Source organism: Drosophila gunungcola, assembly GCF_025200985.1.
Source record: "Drosophila gunungcola strain Sukarami chromosome 3L unlocalized genomic scaffold, Dgunungcola_SK_2 000003F, whole genome shotgun sequence".
NCBI lineage: Eukaryota > Metazoa > Arthropoda > Insecta > Diptera > Drosophilidae > Drosophila > Drosophila gunungcola.
This window is the reverse complement of record NW_026453179.1, coordinates 1,073,431-1,094,410: the sequence shown is the minus strand read 5'-3', so window position 1 is coordinate 1,094,410 and position 20,980 is coordinate 1,073,431. Positions and strand designations below refer to the sequence as shown.

General features: G+C 38.7%; 3 protein-coding genes across 3 annotated transcripts; 2 read left to right on the top strand and 1 right to left on the bottom strand.

Moving 5' to 3' along the window:
* Nucleotides 1-2,955: 2,955 nt before the first annotated feature.
* On the bottom strand, nucleotides 2,956-6,711 carry LOC128258649 (probable ATP-dependent RNA helicase DDX20). The gene is given in 5 exon segments (XM_052990368.1): nucleotides 2,956-3,808; nucleotides 3,811-4,114; nucleotides 4,181-6,145; nucleotides 6,147-6,361; nucleotides 6,429-6,711. Coding segments are annotated over 5 exon segments (3,261 nt in total). The 5' UTR covers nucleotides 6,619-6,711; the 3' UTR covers nucleotides 2,956-3,221.
* Nucleotides 6,712-7,539: 828 nt separating this feature from the next.
* On the top strand, nucleotides 7,540-8,352 carry LOC128258654 (uncharacterized). Its single transcript, XM_052990400.1, has 2 exons — nucleotides 7,540-7,868; nucleotides 7,920-8,352. Exons 1-2 carry the CDS (start codon nucleotides 7,668-7,670, stop codon nucleotides 8,295-8,297), a joined length of 579 nt encoding a protein of 192 aa, XP_052846360.1. The 5' UTR covers nucleotides 7,540-7,667; the 3' UTR covers nucleotides 8,298-8,352.
* Nucleotides 8,353-10,172: 1,820 nt separating this feature from the next.
* On the top strand, nucleotides 10,173-12,683 carry LOC128258347 (cytosol aminopeptidase). Its single transcript, XM_052989932.1, has 2 exons — nucleotides 10,173-10,182; nucleotides 10,576-12,683. Exons 1-2 carry the CDS (start codon nucleotides 10,173-10,175, stop codon nucleotides 12,297-12,299), a joined length of 1,734 nt encoding a protein of 577 aa, XP_052845892.1. The 3' UTR covers nucleotides 12,300-12,683.
* Nucleotides 12,684-20,980: the final 8,297 nt, after the last annotated feature.

Below are 20,980 nucleotides of genomic sequence, written 5' to 3'. Positions count from 1 at the left end.
TACTATCTCCGGACTTTTAAAAGTTTTCACCTTTTAAAAAAGATTTATAAAAGAATTATATAAATATTTGATCACTTGGACAGCTTAACAAATTTAAATTTCATATTATATTTATATTAAGATACATATTAGTTCGATAAGCCTGTAAATCTCCAGTTGTTCTTTGTATTGCTTTGGATTTTAGCGATCAAATGAACATGAGTTTTACCACCGCAGCCTCTCAAACAGTGCCGCGTAAAAGTATGCATCGCATGGGAGTTTTGGCCCCTGATCCCTTTTACTTGGCCGGCGACCCACCTCTCCATAATGTTCACAATTTATTGGCATTGCGAATCTTTGGGGCGATGTTAATCGCACTCGAGCCGCTGGCAAAGAGAAAAAAACCAAGTCCAACTTAGCCATGGTCAAAAAAGCAAGGAAAGGTGGCTACTTGGCAATCCCTTTGGGGGCAAAAAAAGCACCGACACCGAAAGCGTAGAAAATCTTAGCTATTTTTCACCAATTAAAAACGGATTCTGAACAATTTTCCATGCAATGTGCGACCACAAGTTAAGTGAAAAATGCCAGGTAAATTATTTTAGGCGTAGGACTCTATTTATGTGGCCCAAAACACATAACCCAAAGTTTATTTATCACATTTAAAATGCAATAAAACAGCATTTTGGTGGGGCACTTCATAAATTACGTTTATGCATTTTAGTTATGCATTTGCTCAGGCCCTAAGTGTCAAAATAATTCATTATAATTGCCCACAGATCATTTTTGTCAACGATGTTTGCAGCTTTGTTTGCTCGGCGCATATTTAAATGCGCGCGCTGTCCACATTGCGTGTGTTTTCCTATCGTTTCTTTTTTTTTCTTATTTATTTATATTTTTTTGTGGTTTCTTACGTTTTACTTCTTTTATTTTTTGTTTTGGCATGTCGCCGCGTTTTGGGCCGAAAGAGCAACAAGCGAGTGAATGAGTGAGTGAATAATTGCAGGCATGCCATGTTGTTTATACTAAATTTAATTAATGATGACTTTTATTTATGAATGCGTGGCCAGGCGTCGGGCATTCGGTCGCATAAATCGGCACTCTGCCACTCCTACCAAGTGGTGATAGGGGGGCGAAAGGCGGAGGGCGGTTTTGAAATCTTTGGTTAGCCAAGGGCTAGGATTAAATTAAATTGATTAATCCGGTCCTCATCTTAATTGAGATCTTTCTTTCATTTATCATAATTTCATAAGCAATAAATTCTAATTAGGAGTTGGGAAATTAATGAGTTTTCCTGCCTGTGCTTCTTCATTTAATTCATTTTTAATAAAGGCAAAATAGTTCTTACACATATTCTAAAACTTAAGAAAACAAATTTTTTTTTATATTTACATTTTAACAACTTTGAGTGACCTTTACAGGTTCTTAAGTATTCGAGCAATGATAGCCTTTGTTAAGTATCTTGTAAACATATTTTTGTTACTATCCACCCCCCCACGTTATATTTAACTTAATTTTTCAGTAATTTGGCTATAATTGTCTTTACGACGTTCAGCTATTTTAATTAGTTTTGAGCGGCCGAGTATATCTGTATCTGTATCTGCAATTTGCCCCTGGAGCGTTTCACTTAGCCCCCAGATATAAAAAAAAAGCGGCGGCAATTGGCTGTGCCCCCATATATGGACGGCTGGACCGCAGAAATATTATTGCGCCGAACAAATTTTTAGTTTATTTTGTTGTGGGCCATAAAAATGTTAACATCATTATAAGACTTTAACACCTGCAACAGCTGGCCGAGCATTTTTCGCATCTCGCATTTATCGCTAATCGAATTGAGTTTGCTGCCACTGGCACCATGTCTCTAGGATCTATAAAATGTTGTCGCTTCCAACTCGCTTTGCATTTGCGGCCGGCCTCTCGTTTTCTCACGCTCCTTATTGGATTTGGAACGCAAGGGGGATCGGGTGAATCTGGAGGGTGGTTTGGGGCACCGGGGATCGGGGACCACTGAACAGTCCCATCCAGATGCCGGCAATTTTGCGTGCTCGACCGCAGGGCGAATGTTTTGACTGTGCCACCGACGTGACGCGGCTTGCCGCCTGTGGACCGTCTCTTTGGCTTAACCCATTAAAAACATGAATTAGTATTACCGAATCTCGTAACCTTCCTAACTTACATTTAATTGTAATTTAACATAGTTTCATAAGTCAAACTAATTTTTGTGGCATTCAATTACAAAATTAAAATTTAAAATAAAATTTATAACCTGAACATATTTTGGTAGCAAATGTTATTCCAAATAATCTCATATTTAATTATTAATTTTATAATAAATTAATTACAAAAAAAAACACAATAACAACATCTTTAAATTGTAAGTAAATTAAAAAGTTGTCCACTTCTGGGTTTTTATAAAAAAAAATTTATGATTTTCTTAAATTTAGTTCCCAAATTTGCTGTTTATCATTTACCGATTAAACAGTATCGCTATGTCGTTTTGCATTATGTTTTTTAAATAATATTAAACAAGAATTTTCATGTAATTTATTTCAGTGATGTAAGAAAAAAACATTCCACATTCAGTGGGCAATTTCCGACAAGTGCTAAATAATGGGTTAACGCCTTTTAAGATAGTTGCAATCAATGCAAAGTGAGCGGCGGCCGTGCAACAATGTTGCCTGCTGCTGCCACACAGCTGATGGTCGGTCGTTGTCGACCGATCCCACTGGCTTTATGATTTATGTCCCGGCACTCAGTTGGCGCCGCTTCCTTACCCTCATCCGCCTGGCCTAAACCAAAGGAAAATGTTTGTTTTTCCATCTCAAAGATAAATTATTACCTGCGATCAAAGGGTTTTAACTTTCACAATGCGGATTAATTTGTTCGATGCGATTAGAGAATAAAAAAACATGGGAATACAACAAATGTTATTTAAGATAAAAAAAATAAACCAATATTAATGAAAAATTTGTATATTAATTCATTTCTTTTTGGTAACAAAGACTGCCATTTATTGTTTGCATTTAAAACATTCCTCGATTGTATTCCAAAATCCATAACATGGTATCAACTATATTGATATAGAGTATTTAAATGAAAGAAAAAGTGTTAACAGGCTAAGATATAAGGATGTAAAGAGAGAAAGAGAGAGACTGATACAGCCTCTTGGAACTGATCCGTTTCGTTTGCGAATGAGTAATTAATTATAATGCCTGAGCTTCGACTAGTTTTGCTTCCATAGCAATTTAGTTATAGTTTTTAATGTGGCTGGCCACATAAGAGGCAATGAATTGGTACTGCGCATTGAAAGTCTGCACCCACTGAGATTGGGCATCGTGTGTTACGTTGTGCAATGGATTACCATCAGTCAGGGTATCTGAACCGTCATCCGACTTATCCGATTCACTGCTGCTGCTTTCTCCCGCAGATCCCTCAGAGCTTGTTCCAGCCAAGCTGACGTTACTCACAGCCTCGTCGTCCTGTTCTTCTCCGATGGACTCCAAGTCGTAATCTTCTCCCTCATGATCGTATTCTTCCTCTGAGGAATTATTAACGCTATAGTTCTCCTCATCCGATTCATATTCATATTCCTCAAGCGAGGAGCCAGTGGAACTAGTATCGTAAACTGATGTATCAATCCCGGACGAAGCACTCTCGTTGCTCTCCACAAAACCACTCGATGAATTGGGTTGATCACTCTCATCGTCCTCATCATCTTCGATGAAGATGGTCTCCGTGGAGGCCTCCGATTCGGATCCACTTCCAGGGGCCACTTCATCATTGGCTTGTGGCAGAGGTGGAATGTCCATCTGATGGGTCACATGAACACTAGCTTGTTCTGCGCTGTTGGCTTCTCCAATATTATGGACTCCTGACTCGGGCTATTTACAAGGGAAACTAATTCCTCATTCAGCGACTCAGATATTAGCTTTTTGTCCTCATTTCTACTGTAGTACAGTTCGATCATGGCGTCATAGAGACTATCCATCAAGATGGCAACTTCAGCGTTGTCCATCTTATGTTCCTTGCTGTAGTTGTAAATGCGTTTTAAGATGCTCTCACGATTTTTCATTTTCTTGAGCATATAATTTTGGTTAATACCTGGCAAAAGTGATAGATTTTTATCTGCGGGGGAAATCTGCTTGGGGGGAAAGAAAAGATTTAAGTAACGAGTTGTGATTAGTATTAACCGTATTAAACGCACCTTTTGTTTCAAATAACGATTATCTGTATCTTTCAGATATAAATTCGATTTAAGCTGTGGTGGTTTGCAGATAAACATACGGCGTTTGCCCTTTCCTTTCTTTGAACAACGCTTCTTTTTAGTCTGCAATCTCTCCCAGATTAAATCCTCATCACTGGTTGTATAGATGGTGTCGTAGGATTTGTCACTTTGATAGCCACATCCCATGCTATCCGAACTAATGCTACTGGCATCGTCCACCGTGTTTGATATAACCATGTTCTGTATGGTCATCGAACTGGTCTGAGTGGGAGCAGCCAGACAGTAGGTCTTGTTGTTAATCGAGTTGACTGGTGGTGCAGGTGGCGTCACAGTGGATGGCGATGGCTCCTGAGTTAAGTCAAGTGGTGTTAGGGTTGCTGTCAGTTCGGGGGAAATCAATTCTTCCGCGTTTAAGGTATTCTTTGTCTGAAGTTCAATGCCTGCTCCATTATTAGGTTTATTTTCCTTGTCGTCTGTTGGTTCCATGCTTTCATCAATGTAGTTGTCTATGTAATACTCATTCACTGTGATCACTGGTGTTGGTTGCATTTCGTGATTTTCTGTATTAGATGTTTGCTTTTCAATCTGTGATACAGCATCTACAAAAAGTTTGCTTTTGGTAATAGACTGCTTGGCTTTTTCTTGCTTTTTCATTGCAGAGTCTTTGTGGTTTAAGGTTTCTCCTTCTTTTAGTTCTTTCATGTTACGATTCATATTTTTTTGTGAAGTACCTGGTGCGATATCCAAGTCTAGTTTATTTTGTTTAATTTGAGCATTGGACATTTTCTGCTTATTATCTTTAACTGCTTCATGCAATTGATCACAGGAAATAACAACGTTTTCTAATGCCTCTGGTATAGTTTTGGAAACAACAAGTGATGTATCTGAAACATTCTCCAAGTTGTTAGGCTTCTTAATACATTCGTTCCCCTTTTCAGAATTTTTTAAGGCCTCAGCTTGTTTTGTGGTTGAATCTTCCGAATTGTCCAGATTTTTCTCCTTGTTTGGGGCATCCTTTCCTTTTACATCCGGTTGTGTATGCTTCAGAGGCATTTCTTCTTGTGGATTTGTCTCTTTTATAAAATAATCAAAATTGTACTTATCGAAATCCCAAAAATTGAAGTTCTTGCCCACTGGTTCCTTGGGGAACTCTAGAACAGACCAAGCAGTAGCGATTTTGTGGGACATTTGCTTGAATTTCTGACTCTGCTTCTGGGAGGCAACAAAAGTAATGGCTATGCCTTTCGATCCAAATCTCCCAGCACGTCCAATGCGATGCAAGTAGGTCACATGATCCTGTGGCGGATCGAGATTTATGACCAGATTGGCATGCGGCGAGTCCACACCGCGGGCCATTAAATCAGTGGCCACCAATGTGCGCATGGTGAAGTTTCTATAGCCCTCGAAGACATTCAAACGCTCCGATTGTGCCATGGCTCCCGAGATCAAATGACACTCGACACCGCTGGCTGTCAGGTAGTTTTTGTACGAATCCGCTCGCATTTGGGAGCTGGCAAAGAGCACGGCCTGTTCGTAAGGCAACTGGCTAAAGATCTCGGCTAAAATCTTCAGTTTTAGACGCATCTCCTCCGCGCTGTTTCTTTGTGGAGGCAACTCGTACACAAACTGACGAATGCCCAGGAGCACTGTGGCCCTTTCGCTATTCGATATAAGCATGGGCTGATTCATAATCTTGGCCAGACGCACATCTAAATCCTGATCGTAAGTGGCACTGCAGGCGATTGTTTGACGAGTTTTGGGCAGGACCTGTATGAGTTGATTGACCGCTCCTTGAAGGCCCTTAGTTTGATATAGCTGATCGGCCTCGTCGAGCACAAGAAGTCCGAGTTTTGAGACATCCAGCACGCGATTTTCATAGAGATGCAATAGCCGACCTGGTGTTCCAATAATAACCTGACTCTTCATTATGCGCCTGCGGTCTTTAGGCCACTTCGGTGCCACCTATAAAGGACGTTGGCTTAAAGTCCTGATAATATTCGCACAGGAAGCGGAATGTGTCCTCCACCTGGATGGCCAATTCACGAGTGGGCACCACAATCAGGGCATGTGGTCGTGTCATGGTGCGATGGAAGCCCTGCATGGCGGCAATCACATAAATAAGGGTCTTGCCGGTTCCACTTTTGGACTGAACCAGCAGATCTGTCAACATGCAATGTGCTATAGATGAAAACCAATCTGAATAGCGTATATTTAGCGATATATTTACCAATGTTACTCAGTGCCATGGGAATGGCAGCCGCCTGAATCTTCGTTGGCGTCACAAAATTGTGGCGCTTCAGTCCGCGCATCATTTCGCGGCTTAGATGCAGTTCCCCGAATGTTTTCACCTGTCCAGGTGCCACATCACTGCTGCGCTGCTCCCCGCTGTACAAATTGTGCGCTATTTCGCGCTGCATCCTGCACGATTTTCCTGTTGTTTGCTTGCAATTTCAAAATTCATACGCTTCGCAAGGTTTTTATTGCTAGTGTGACCGCAGCCGAACCGGCCGAATCTGCCCTAACGAATTGCTATAAAAAATACCAAAATATACCATGCATACCACTGGGTCAGACTCTATGCCCATTTCACACTGAGACTTCAAATTCACATAAAGAGATGTTTCCACAGCCGCTTAAAAGTGGTTGCTGAAAAGTGGTTCGACCCGTTTACTTAGGCACACGCTGTTGAAAAAATAGCTATGAGGCCTACAAAAAATAAGCAAATCGAAAAACAAGAAGAAGAGAAATAGAATTTGAATTTTCCCGCCAAAAAAGTGGCAATTGCTAGCTATGGCCTAGTCTTACAGAGCACCATTCACCGTTTACCATCTCTTTCAAAGATGGTCCGTAAGGTTTTGCCGTGCCAAAAGTTTCCCGGTTATTCTCTAACGGTGGAATTAACGTTCCTAACCGCACTTTTTTAACCGATATTTAGCCGATGTTTTTTCGGTGCAACTCTACGGTCTTGGCGCGAAAGAATTTTAAATTGACATGTCTGACATCCATTTTTTCTGTGAACGTGTGGCTTAGTCGAAAGAGAAGAAGGGCTTGGGAGGCAGCAATTTGAATACAGAGTAGATATAAGCTATTGTTTAAAAGTTCAGATATCCATTTAACAACTAATCCATAGCATTAAGATAAATAAGAGCCGGAAAAAGTACTTCTAAATGAGTTTGGTAGAGTGAAAGACACCCTTCAAAAAATTTTTCATCCGCCACTGTGATTTTTGATGGACGGTGGATGGTGGAAGGCTGATGGTGGCACTGCGGGAATGGTCATCCATATCTCCTTATCCTTATCTGGTGAATTGCTGGCATTTATTCTACCCAAGTAGCATTTTTAAAAGCAATCTGACTTTTTTCCTTCCCAAACCTACAATGGCACTTTTATCTCATTCAATAATAGCGTAAAAATTTTAATTTTTGTTAAAAAACATTTGTTTTTTCCAACTCCAAATTCTAAAACCATGATTAAGGCCAAGTTCTGGGACATCGGATTTTTTGTGCTGCTGACATGGATGCATGTGTGCTCAGTTCTTCAACCTGTGATCGAGGCCCATGCCAATTTCAAATCGGTTTACCCTTCAGTGGATCGTAATCTAATGCTCCAATTAAGCTACACCTATAATCCCTGGATTCTGGTCAAGGCGATGATGTATTCGCTGCTGGTAATGATCGGTCTTTGGTATAGTAGGCAATTGCAAACTAATGTTGGGCAGGCATCGGAGGAAAAAAGGGACATCCCAAAGGCTCCTGAACCCAAAACAGCCAATGAGGTGAAAAAGGTGTGGCTCAGTCGAAATACTCAGAGTTCCGAAACTGAATTGGGACCATTTCCGGTGAAGAACTTCCTTCTGTTCGCAATGCCCTGGTTATTGACTTTCGTGGCCAGCGGATTGATTAACTATCTTCGCTTCTATATGGTGATTCAGCATTTCTGCATTTCCAACTGGAGGGCCATTCAGCTATACGGAGAATTGCAGGTGCTCTTTTTGCATCGATTTTTGGCAGTGGCCTGGTTACAAATAACAGGAGGAGGAGGAGCATCTAGCCTGCCGAGGAATTTTATAAATTTCGAAACCCATCTGTTGGACTGAGCATGACACTTTGGCTTACATTTTGTATAGTTGGAAAAATAAATAATAGAATTTATGGTTATTTATTCTAGGGCTTAAAATAATTAAAAACCTTTATATAAAAGTACTTTTTATTAAATATTGTAAAAAAAAACAGGATATGCCACAAGAAAATACCTCAATAAAGAATTCGTTTTAAGCAATTAATAAACAGTTGTTCTCCCTACTATATTTACACGCTTGTTGTTTTTAATTTATCAAATATATTTTTATTGTTCATTCTTCAGTGGTTTCGTCTACGACAATAAACGAGATTTTCCATCAACTGAAGAGTAAACTTTTCTATGTACTTTTCTGCACCGTTTGGAAGTTTATTGTTGGAAAAAACTTTTTCATCACGTCGCAAATGTGCAGCATTTAGTATTTCTTGCTCACTTTTACTCAGCTTGAATGACTGTGAAACAAATAAATACATAAATAAGCAAGTGCAACCAACCAGTTGCACATTTAATTAAAAAGTTTTACCATTGAAAAGGCCATTTATATAACCATAAAGAGGTAAAAATCAACAAAAAAACAAAATTATTCCCTTAGCCAAATGATTTAAACTAGACTAGACTTATTCTTAAAGAATTACAATTGCTTGGAAATATATATTAATGCCTATAATTTTAGGATCAAGAATAAATACGATACACTATTTTACTCATCGAATAACAAGTATAACACCACTGCTTTCAGATATGTTTGTCTTTGCAAAAATATGACCCATTGAATAATTAACAACTTGTTAAGAAAATCCCGACATCACTGACAGGACAGTCAACCGATCAAAGTTCACTTAAAAACGAGAATTCTCCGAGCATATTTCTAAATTTTACCCAAATAAACATTTTTAATAAATCGCTTTTGTGCCGAACGTACATCGCGTTTTGGACACTCAAAATACCGAACTGTGTCATAGCAGAATCAGCAAGAGCTGTGTAGTCCCAAGGATTGTTTCTTAAGTTTTCCATTGGCAAAGCACAGGATTCGAAAGCGGTTTCAGACTCCCCCTTTCGGTCAACTGATTCGACTTGCTGGTAAGTTCTCGAATTTAAAACAAAGTGCTGGGGGAAGCAACCAGATTTATTTTTATTTATGAAGCCAATTTTGAATGGTTTTAGAGGAGAGAGTATTGTTGTTTTGATAAGAAGCATTTTTAAAGGAGCTTGCCGAGCAATGGTTTTTAGAGAGAAAAAAGAGGTTGTATTTAAACAAGAAAGGAAGCTTAAGTCGACAAGTCCGACAAGTCCATAATTGTATACCCTTGCATCTATTCAATATTCAATAAAAAGAGTATTTTTATGAGCATTTGTTTTAAAGCATATATATTTTTTTAAAGCTTAAAGTTGTTATAGCAGCTATATGACATTGTAGTCCGATTTGTATAAAATTAAATTCTTAATTTTTAAATAGTAAGCCATATATTCGTATATAACAAAGTTACATTTTTTTCATTTGTTTTTCGATTGTTCCTAAATGAACTACATAAACATATATTTTATATAGGATTTGCAATGTCTCCTCTTCTTTGCTAACTTTTGACTAAAATTATAACAGTAAAAATTTTAAAATAACTGTTTTGAAATACAAAGGAATGTGTAGGAAAATGTTATAATTATGTGGTATGTACACAATTTTTAAATTTAATTGCATACAAAAAGAAAAGGAATCCAGTCATTAGAATCGAGATATAGACTTCTTTATTTTAAGCCGAATTTAAAAAGGTGAAAAAATGATTTATGTCGGTTCGGTTTGTAAAAGAATGATCTAACTTGCAGTGAGAATTATATACGTAATTGTTTTAGCAGATAGGTTTTGTTACAGTAATATACGCTTAGCCCTTAGCAAGCAATGAACTTGGGTATTAAAAAGTAAATATTTTTTTGTGATCGTTGCTCAAAATTAATATTATTTATATATTCAATGGTGAAATTAATATACGTGTGCAAAGTGTTATATTTGCAAGTTTCCAGAATTCACCTGGTTGCTTCCTCGATCTCAAACACCAAACAGTTTTGACAACCCCTTTTTAGACCGATCTAGTAATCTGGCTCCTTTCAGTTAATAACAAATTGTTCGGGTTGATTTAGTCTTTCGGTTTTGTACAAAGAAAGCAGACTCCGAATTTTATTTTGTTTTATTATTATTGGAATACACATTTTACGTTATCACATGAAACATTTTCGAACCTTTTTGGACACCTGAGATAAACCTCTGAATGTGGCAACTCAAAATTGATTGAACCAGTTGTAAGAACCAACAAACACACACAAACGAGCTATACTACAAGAAAACCGTTGTCAAAATTGTGTAGATAAAGATAAATATCACGTGAACATACGGCGTTATATAGTACTATTTCGAGCAATATGCGTGGACAAGCTGCTGCTAAAGGGACCGGCATTGGCAAGGAGCTTGAGCCGAGTGCCAGTGAGTGTCCTGCCGCGGATTGGGTCGGTTCGCCATGTGACCGCCGGCTGTGGAGCGGGCGATGCCGTTAAGGGCGGCAAGGGCATCGTCCTGGGCCTCTACGAGAAGGAATCGGGCAAGGGTCCCCGCCTCACGCCCGCCGGCGAGAAGTTCGACGATCGTGTCCAGGGCAAGTTGTCCGAGTTGGTGTGCGAAACGAAACTCACCGGTCGTCTGGGTCGCGGCAAGGTCTTCAACAATGTAGACACCGATTTCCGTTCGATTTGCGTGGTGGGCGTTGGCCTCGAAGGCATAGCCTTCAATGAACTGGAGATGCTGGACGAGGGCATGGAGAATGTGCGAATAGCCGCCGGCATTGGGGCCCGATCGCTGCAGAGCATCGGCTGCTCCGAGGTGCATGTGGACAATATGGATTATGCCGAGCAGGCTGCCGAGGGTGCCGCATTGGCCATTTGGCGGTTTGAGGAGAACCTGGCCAAGAAGTATCGCAGCACCATACCAAAGTTGGAGCTCCATGGCTCGCCGGATTTGGAGTCTTGGACAAGGGGTCTCTTCAAGGCGGAGGCCCAGAATTTGGCCAGGAGACTGTGTGATGCCCCCGCCAATTGTATGACGCCCACCATGGTGGCCCAGGCTGCCGTGGATGCATTGTGCCCCTGCGGCATCACCGTGGAGGTACGCACCATGGAGTGGATTGAGCAGCAGCATCTCAACTCGTTTCTGATGATTGCCAAGGGCAGCTGCGAGCCACCCGTTCTCCTGGAGGTGGCCTATTGCGGCACCGCCCCCGAGGACAAGCCCATATTGCTGGTGGGCCAGGGCATTACGTTCAATTCCGGCGGAATCAACCTGCGTCCTTGCAAGGGAATGGACGAGTTCCGGGGAGATCTCACCGGTGCCGCCTCCATTTTGGCCGCCATGCGAGCAGCTGCCGCTTTGTCGCTGCCCATCAACATCACCGCTGTGATTCCGCTCTGTGAGAATCTTCCGTCTGGCATGTCCTGCAAGCCGGGCGATGTGGTTACCCTGCTCAACTCCAAGTCCCTGGCGGTTAGGAACATCAGCAGAACGGGTGTGGTGGTCATCTCAGATCCCATGCTCTATGGCCAGATTACGTATAAGCCAAGACTCGTCGTCGATGTGGGTTCCATGTGCAAGGGCGTGAAGAAGGCGGTGGGCGGCGGAGCCACTGGTATCTGGTCGAATTCGCATTACATATGGAAACAATTCCAGCGGGCTGGATCCCTGACCGGCGATCGTCTGTGGCGTTTCCCCCTGTGGCGCTACTACAAGGATCGTGTGGCGGACCACCTGAGCTTTGATCTCCTGAACGATGGCGAGGGCTATGCCTCATCTTGTCTGGCGGCTGCTGTTCTCCACGAACTCGTGCCCTGCAGCGACTGGGCTCACCTGGACACCTATGGCACTGGACTGCTGAGCACCTATGGACTTATACCGTATCTCACGGCTGGCAGGATGACCGGCAGGCCAACAAGGACACTGGTGCAGTTCCTCTACCAAATCGCCTGCCCCGAACAGCCCAAATAGTTCTGTTCCATCTATTTTCGATGACGAATGGGTTGACGACTATGATTACGTTTTGGTTGGTTCTTTGACAGGCGACTCCCTAAAACCCCGGGCATTGGATGTTTGGCTTTAAGTGTGTATTGATGAGAGATGATGTATTCATCGCCCAACGTTTTAACTCGCTTGACTGAAGTCCCAGTACCAGGGACCAGAACTCGTTCAATGTTTGTATTTTGATGTTAATGACTCGGCCGCATCCCGGGGCTGAGTTGGCTGGCAGAGAGTGTCTTCGAGTCCAAAAATTTCCAAATTAACACAGATAAATCATTGTATTACCCAATCATCACCTATTTCGGCTCACAATTAGATGTAATAAATTTTAGGGTCCTTTAAAAGAATTTAATTGGTTTTTCTAAATTGAAGTTTGTATGGCAATCTTTAAAGGTAAGTTACTGATCTTTTAAAATACTTAACTTAGCAGAATTCAGATTAATAATCAAACAATAACGATATTAGAAATTAAAATAACTAATAAAATAACAATCATAATCGGAATCCAAATCCATATATAAGAAAATCTTTGTTTTTAGCATATTTCGCTAAAAGTCGATTAGTTTATAACTATATAAAGATTAATTTTTGTTAACATTGACTGCAGAATTTAGCAGCTTCCATTTATTTTGTTGCCTATTTTTAAAGCTTTAATCCTTGGCTTTAACATCGACCAATTTTATTCAATTCGGTTGAAAAATATACCCACGAATTGCAGTCCAAAGTCAGGCAAAAACACAAAGAACCGAAGGACAAACACTCGCCAGAGTCCCACCCTCTGTGCAAACTAATTCGACTTTTGGCATATCAATGAGGCGAATGAATGGAGCGGAGGATGGAGGATGGAGTTGTCTGAAGAACAAGTGACATGATATCCAAGAGTTTATGGCAAAGTTTTTAGCACGTTATTGATGTCCGCCTCAGCTTGGCTTAATTTCAAACTTCCAAACTTTGGGACAATTGAAGAGCTCCCTCCGTTGCACTCTATTTGTCGACTAATTCAATTGGCCAACGTAAAACCGCTTGGGATAAATGCTCGAGCAAAATGAGTTGCCAAAAAAAAGCCAAAAAGCTAGACTCGAATGCATTTTAAAACCATTTCTCACAAACTTGCCTGCTGTAGACACCACATCATTTGTCATTATTCGTAGTTTCAATTGAGGTTTTCAATTCGGTTTTTTTTTTTTTTTTTTTGATAAAGTGCTAATTGATTTGGCTGGTTATTATGTGAGTATGCGAGGCAGCTAATCTGTCAATGTCAATATTATGTATGCCCCATGTTTGGCCTTAAAAATATTTGGAAAACATTTTTCACGGACCAGCGAAAATTTGTGGCCATGCACTGAAAATATATTAATGTACAATGGGTGAAGAAATTGTTTATGGTAACTATGCTCATAAAAATTGCAAAAGCCTTGTTGGGAAATTTACAATATTTAAGTCAGGTGACACATCTATACAAATTTTATTAGAATTAAATAATGGTTCCTGAATATTATAAATGAAATTATTTCCTGTGTTATTAAATCCTTGTCATAAGAAAATTTTAAGTAGTGGCTGGAAGTAATTTAATATTTTAAAATAAGGCTAAGAACTTTTAAACGGTCCTTGCACAAAATCAGCGCTATGAATAATTATTCCAGGAGCTTGTTCGCCGGCAGTGTATCTCATTCCCCGCCCTGTCAACTTTGGTAATGATAAAGTGTTTCATTATAAGCCTGAACCCACTTCTACCCCCCAATCTTGTATGGAAATCGTGGAAAACTGCTGACAGCAAAGTGCCCCAAAAAGAGGGGGGGCCCAAATATGAGGAAAAGTGGGAGGCAGGGCCAACAACCTGTTCTGTGTGAGAGGTGTAAAAACTTTTATGGCTTAATTCTGCACTGCTCTCCTTCATTTTTTGGCAGTGTTGTCAGCAAGTTGGTTGCCTGCCAACTGAGCTTCCACTTTTCCGGGCTGGAAACTATTAAAGTGTCACGCGGTTTAAATAGTTGCCGCACATTTGGTCGGATTAATTGTCGGGGCTCATGTAATTAAGTCAAAAGGTCGGGTTGTCACTTTAATGTAATCTGTTCAAAGCGTCTCAAAATTTCAAACTTTTGTTTTTCAAAAGTTGCAGTCTCTCTAGATTTAATATGTCATATAAACAATTGCGAGCTTATTATTCTGCTAGTTTTGTATGTTATGTCTTGTTTTATACAGATATAACGAAACAAAATCTTTGTGTTCACAAAGGTGAATCGACTTTGTGTTATAACTTAAACCAACTCTCTTGATTTTTGGCTTATAAACCCATTGTAATGCATATTTTGGAACAAGTTTTTTTTTTGATAAACATCATTAAAGTAATATGGCTTATAAATGTCCACGAATGTGTAAATTGCCTTGATAACGATTAATTCTTAATATTTTACAATTTCTTTTATCTCTATGCACCTCTTAAATATATATTTTAAATGCAAAACGTTTTAAATAGTCTCGACTTTCCCCAGTTTTTGTTATAATCTAAAAGATTATGTTCTTTAATTTTATAACTTTGTTATAAATATTGTAGAGCCTTTTTTCTACGTTTCTTGTTGTCTTTTCATCTGGATGATTTTCATCCTGATATAATGCAGGGCAAAGGTCAATATTACGGTAAGTTGCCTTTTGCCGTCACTGTGATAAGATCTGCTGGCTATCTCCATCTCTTAGCCATCTTAATTTCGCCCATTCGACTGCTATTGTGCATTGTTATTTATGACGGCCATTGGCAGGAAACGGATATGCGTGCTCAGACGTCAACGTGTCACAGTCGGCGGAGGATATCCATGTGACCCCGATGCATTGGCATGCAATGCCATTTGGTTGGACGAGTTGGCCGGCAGACAAATCGTTTCGTCCATGTTTCCAGTCCACCCACTGAAAACCCCAACACACGCCCATCCAATCGGAGGACCACCCACAATTTGATGGATGCAGTTGGCCTGTTTGGATAGGTGACTGTCAGTAAGGTCAGCTGGCGAACTTCCATGCGATGCTGTCGATAAGGTTCCAAGGCTGAAGGCCAATAAAAATGAGGGGATTGGTGTGATACGTTTTACGTAAATGGAAAGTCAAATAGCGTTGTTGAAGTAATCCATGAACCATCAGTTTAAGATTTTTGTATGGCATTTGTATTGGTATTTTAACATATTATAATATTTTATATATTAAGAGTATTTTATATATTATTTACTCTTGCTCACAAGCTCCATAACAATAGGGCAAATTGAAAATATTTTCTTTTCTTTTCTTACAAATCCTTTAAAAATAAAAGTTTCTGCGATTATTTTTACGATACTGGTTTATACAAATTATTTAGATGTTACAAATTTTTGTTTCACTAATTTTAACTCAATTGCAGCAGCCATAGTTCCTGAGAACGCAATTCAAGTGCAATTGAGAGCAACTTAAAATCCCCAAAACAATTTTGGCCAGTTTTAAGCGCAATTTCGTGGCTGGTGCTGTGGCACATTCAGTGCCAAATCTAAAACAGGTCCATAAATGTTGTGGTCAGTGTAGCACTCTCCCCTCTGACATCCATTTTTACCTACAAGACCGCAGAATGGCAGAGCGGTGGAATGAAGTCGCTTTTAATTAATGCCATACTATGTTTTGGGTGCATAATTTTGTATTTGCCCGCTAAAAAAGGGAGCCATCCCTATGCTTGCAGTGGGCGGTTCTAAATTAAATTTTCCCCCACTTTCTATTCAACTTCGGTATGCCGTTTTAGCGGCCATTTATGAGCAGGCTATTACATTTAATGCAATTCGCTTATATCAGTCCTTGAAAATGGTGGTTTTACTAACTACAAATGTTTGGCAAATGCCCTTTTATTTAAATTGCTCTTGATCGAGTTGTTTGTATTTAATTACTTTCTATAACAAATAACAATCAATTTAATTAAAATAAACACAGAAACCACTTGGTCCGAGAAATATTTATCAGGTTGAATAGTTAATAAAAATCAAATTTGTTTTCTTTTTAGAGCAACAGTAAAAAAATTTACCCATCGTAGAATAACAAGACTTAGCATAATCACACTCCGTCAACCTTAATCGTGTTACTATTTAAAGCATACTTTTCTGCGGGGACTTACACTACAAAAAATTGACAGCAAACGCACACGGTTAGCTGTCACTGAAAATCCACTTAAAATGACTACCAACTGTCAAAGTGTCACCTGTTCGAGCCTCGTGGGTAAAAAGGCACTACCAGATATCCGAGAAAACCGTTAAAATGGAGCAACAATCGTGAAAATGGTTGCGCTAGAACGCAATTGTCACTTCCCTTTTTTTTAGTTCTTCTTTTTCGGCCACTCCTTGATTTTTTTTGTTGATGCTACTGCTTTTGTGCTGAATTTTCGCGCACAATTGAGAATTTATAAAAAGCGGATGTTGTGTTTTCCGGAGGAAAAACTTGGCTGCATCCATGGTAAAAAAAAACTCGAAAAAACGAAAAGCAAAAAATAAAGAAAGAATGATTCGCGTTCCCCGGAAACGAGGCAAACTTGATTCAATTCACAGACGTAAGCGAAAAACAGAACGACGGCGACGGTGGCCAAAAGTCAAGGCAACAACAATTCTTGGTAATCAAAGCGCAATGAAAAGCCGGCTCAAATGCATTTGGGCCAAGGGTAAAACGAGGCAAGGGAAGAATTTAAAAGTACATTTAAAAACAAAGAAAATAAACAATGTTAAAGTTAGGATAAATACACTGACTTTTTATTAAAATGGTTTCTTTCAACTTAATGTTTATTGAAAACATTAACTAAATTAAACATTTTAAAGTATTTAACTTTTAATATAAAACTCACATGCGCATCAATACAATAGTTAAGACAGAGTTGAGTATTGATAAGCGAAAAATCATTATGATATCTCTTACCAATCAGGTGTTATTAAATACATGCAAAAGCGCTTTTTCAAATATGTAGAAAAATTGTTAAGCAAATCGAATACCAAAAATCCAATTAATCTATAGGAAACATAATTATGAATGACATATGATTCCTGAGCATTGTAATTTATATATTGCTAACGAGCTTTTGACACACACAAATTCATTTAAATATTCTGCCGCTATTTATTGGTTTTCCCATATAAAAAAAAATAAGTTCAAATTTAACGCATAAATATTTCGCCACAATATCTCGGCAATATCGCAATACAAAACACTTTCTGCCTATTGAATATGAATGGAAACCTAGCTTTTGGTTTGGTGAAATTATAGTTTCAATTATGCGCAATGGATTATGTAATTCTATGCCAAACTCTGATTGCATGTAGTATTTAATTTTAATGGTGTGCAGCAATTTCCTTTTGTTTTCTATTTTTATTTGATTTATTTGACGTGGCACCCGCAAAATCTCATTTGGTTTCATGGACGCCAGTTTTTGTGTCCGGCTCATTTGGAAAATACGTTGTTTTATTATTATTTTTTGCATGCAAATTGATATTTTGACATGGTAAATAAAAGAAAAACAGAAATTGGTCAGCCTGTGACATAATTGGATTTGATAATGCTTATAAATGAGGCTCTCTGTAGCAATGCCATTTCCACTGTGGCTAAACAAAAATAAATATTCACGCTTGAAAATTTTTGGGTGTAAGAAACAACACAAGGCTTAACACGTTGATAAGCCGGTTTCTTATCCGCCGGAAAACCCAAATCAAAAGCACCGACAACTTGATCCCATTTACCAGAGGAAAAATATCCCCCAAAAGAAAATGGAGGAAAAAAAGGAAAACCAGCTAAGCGCACACATAGGCTATCAAAATATCCTCTGCTCAAAGTCCTTTGCCAATCCAATTGAATTAAGTTGCCAAGTATTGCGAGCCGGTCCGAAGGCTGTCAGCCAATTGAGCCAGGTAAGAGCCATGTTTTATCCTTTTTTCTGCAAACTTATTTTCGCCTCAGTATTATCGTTAAATATTCAATATTTGCCTGCCTTAACTTTATCAATAAATCAATTTAATTAGGCGAAGCCATACAGTGCCTGCCTAATGAATTTTCAATCCAAATGAATTGAAATCTACAACTTTCATTCCAACTTTTCCTAGCCTTTTTCCCTCTCACCGATTTTACTCTTTTGGCAAACTGTTATACGGATTGAACACATTTGGACCATTATAGGCAGCCACCTTTTTCGGTGTTACTTGCGTAAAGTTTTATGGCCATTTTTGGGCTTTTACGAACCAGCCGAGTGACTTGCCAAAAGAATGTTTTGGTTTTTATTTTCGTTGTGCAATGGAACGCCAAAGAAAAATTAAAATTGATTTTACACGGTTGAGTGGACAGCATTGTCGGTTTGAGCTTGACTTTAATGCTTATTTGATAAAGCTTAAAACTAAAAAGTCAATGTTAAAAGATTCGTTGTTTCTTCTCTATTTTGCAGCCTTAAGATTCTTTTGTTTAGCCAAAACATTTAGCCTTTATCTCTACACATAAACAACAATCATTGGCGAAATTTGCTCACCAACTTTTCATTTGAATAAGTTTTGGCGAAGTTCGACATCAACTTTAAGACTGACAAAGTCCCGCAAGATAAGCCAAAAATCTGCAGTGCATACATTTGACAAAAAAAAAAAAAACAAAGAGAAAAGACAGAAATAATAAAGGAAGAATGAAAGGAAATTTTGGCAGAGACACTTGCTCACACAAGGAGTCATGGAACAGAAATTTCTATTTAATAACGCCAAAAGAGAAATTACACTGCAGCATTTCGGTGTCGAGAAGGATGTGAGTATCCCCGTCTGGGTTTCTCCTTTCCTTGCCTTTCCTTTTCGTGAGTGAGTGTGTGTTTCTGTGGGCATTGTATCACGACTGCATTAATTTATGTACGAAATGGCATGGCAATGGCATTACACTGCGATGCACAGCACGTACCGAATAGAACGATCTCTGTGGAGCTGCGGTGCCTCCGCTGGATCTGCGGCCAAAAGTCAGGCAGACAGGCAGAAAGCTCAGACGAACACACTGCAAGATGCAAAACCAAACGGAACCGGAAGCAACGGATGGGGCAAGGACAATGTGGCTTATTAAAGGACACTGAAAAACAAGGGATTGCCATTATTGATGCATTCTGTTCTTTTTTTTTATAGATTTTGCCACCATTTGTTTTTTACGTAGGCGTTCTTTCACGGCTTTCATTGCTGTATAAAGAAAAGTTTCTTATTTTTAAAAAGAAAGACCTGACTTTGATGTACATTTTCATTTTTTTTTTTGTGGGATTCACTCCACGCTAAACAGCCACAATTAATGAAAATAAACACAATTTTTTACTGCTCCGTAAAACAAATTTTTACACAAAGATTATCCTAGTTTAATCCTGAATTTTTAATACGTTTAGTTTTACAGTACAATAAGCTTTAAGTTAAGCTTGTAAACACATTTTGAACATAGTTAAGATATTTTCGAACGTTTGGCAGATTTTAAAGACTCAAAACACTAAATGTAGTTGTGAGCCTGTCGTTTCTATAAATTGTAAATAAAATAATTAAATTATGCCGTAAGTTAAATTTCTTATAATTTACTAAAAACTGTTTCAAAAGAAGATATTTAAACAATATAAATTATTTTAATTTTATTAAACGGTATGTATTTATACTTTTCCATATATTTTTTTTAATTTCAACTGCCAAATTCACATTTTAATTGTAAAATTTTTTTTTTTCCCAGATAGTTAATTTTTTTATCGCATATTTCATCTTTTCGCAGTGTATAAATGCGCAGCATTTGTGGCAAATGCTGATTGCAGGCTCATTATCTTGGTAACCACTTGCACATACCCCCAGGAGTTGTATTTGTATCTGCCTCTTTGGCCTCAGATTGCGATGCTTGAAATTAAATTTTCGCTAGCTCAAAGCTCGGACAAAACATTTGGCCTAATGTATACAAACTTTTTCGGTTTCACTGTTGAGCTAATATGGGTTAAAGTGTCCTATCTGTGTCCTAAGCAAATGTCCAAAGGACCCCCAGCCAAACAATGGGAAAAAGGAAGAACCAAGCTCTAATTGTTTGCTTGTTGCTTATTTCCTTTTATTTCCTGTTTTTAGTTCGCGTTTTCAACTCGGTAATTTACATCTAAATGGAATGATGGGCGTTGGAGCGGTTGCTCTTTAAACACACATGACTGTGTGTTGCGGTGAGGAGGATGATAGTTGAATGCCGATGGTTTCTCTAATGTTCAGTTTCCTTTGGCAGCTATCTGCGGTCACAATTTATTCCAAAGCAAAAGGGTCAAAAACAAAAAGGTCTGGAAAATATTTGACATAGTACAGAGTGCGAACATTTTTGGTCATTAAATGAACAACAGAAGGCAGCTGTCATATTTCTTTATATAAGTCAACTTATATAATACCAAATGTTTAGCAGAAATTTTTAAATTTATGGTTAAGAGCTCATAATAGCCAAATGGATAAATAAATATTATTTCCTAAAGTTCGAAAAGATTTAAATATTCTTATAATTTCTATAATCTTTTGATTCTTAAGTTATGGAAAAAAGCTCAAAATAAAATTTTACTTTCCTTTTAGTATTTGTAAGCAAACTGTTACATATTTGAATATAGCTAATATTTTATAAATTAACTGTTATTCATTTAAATCGTCTTTCAATCCAAACAAAGG

What these genes read in the sequence shown, in the direction of transcription:
- LOC128258654 (XM_052990400.1), top strand. Translation starts at nt 7,668, where the DNA reads ATGATTAAGGCCAAGTTCTGGGACATCGGATTTTTTGTGCTGCTGACA. An exon ending in CGATGATGTATTCGCTGCTG is followed by an intron (nt 7,869 to 7,919) that starts GTAATGATCGGT and finishes AATGTTGGGCAG; the next exon opens with GCATCGGAGGAAAAAAGGGA.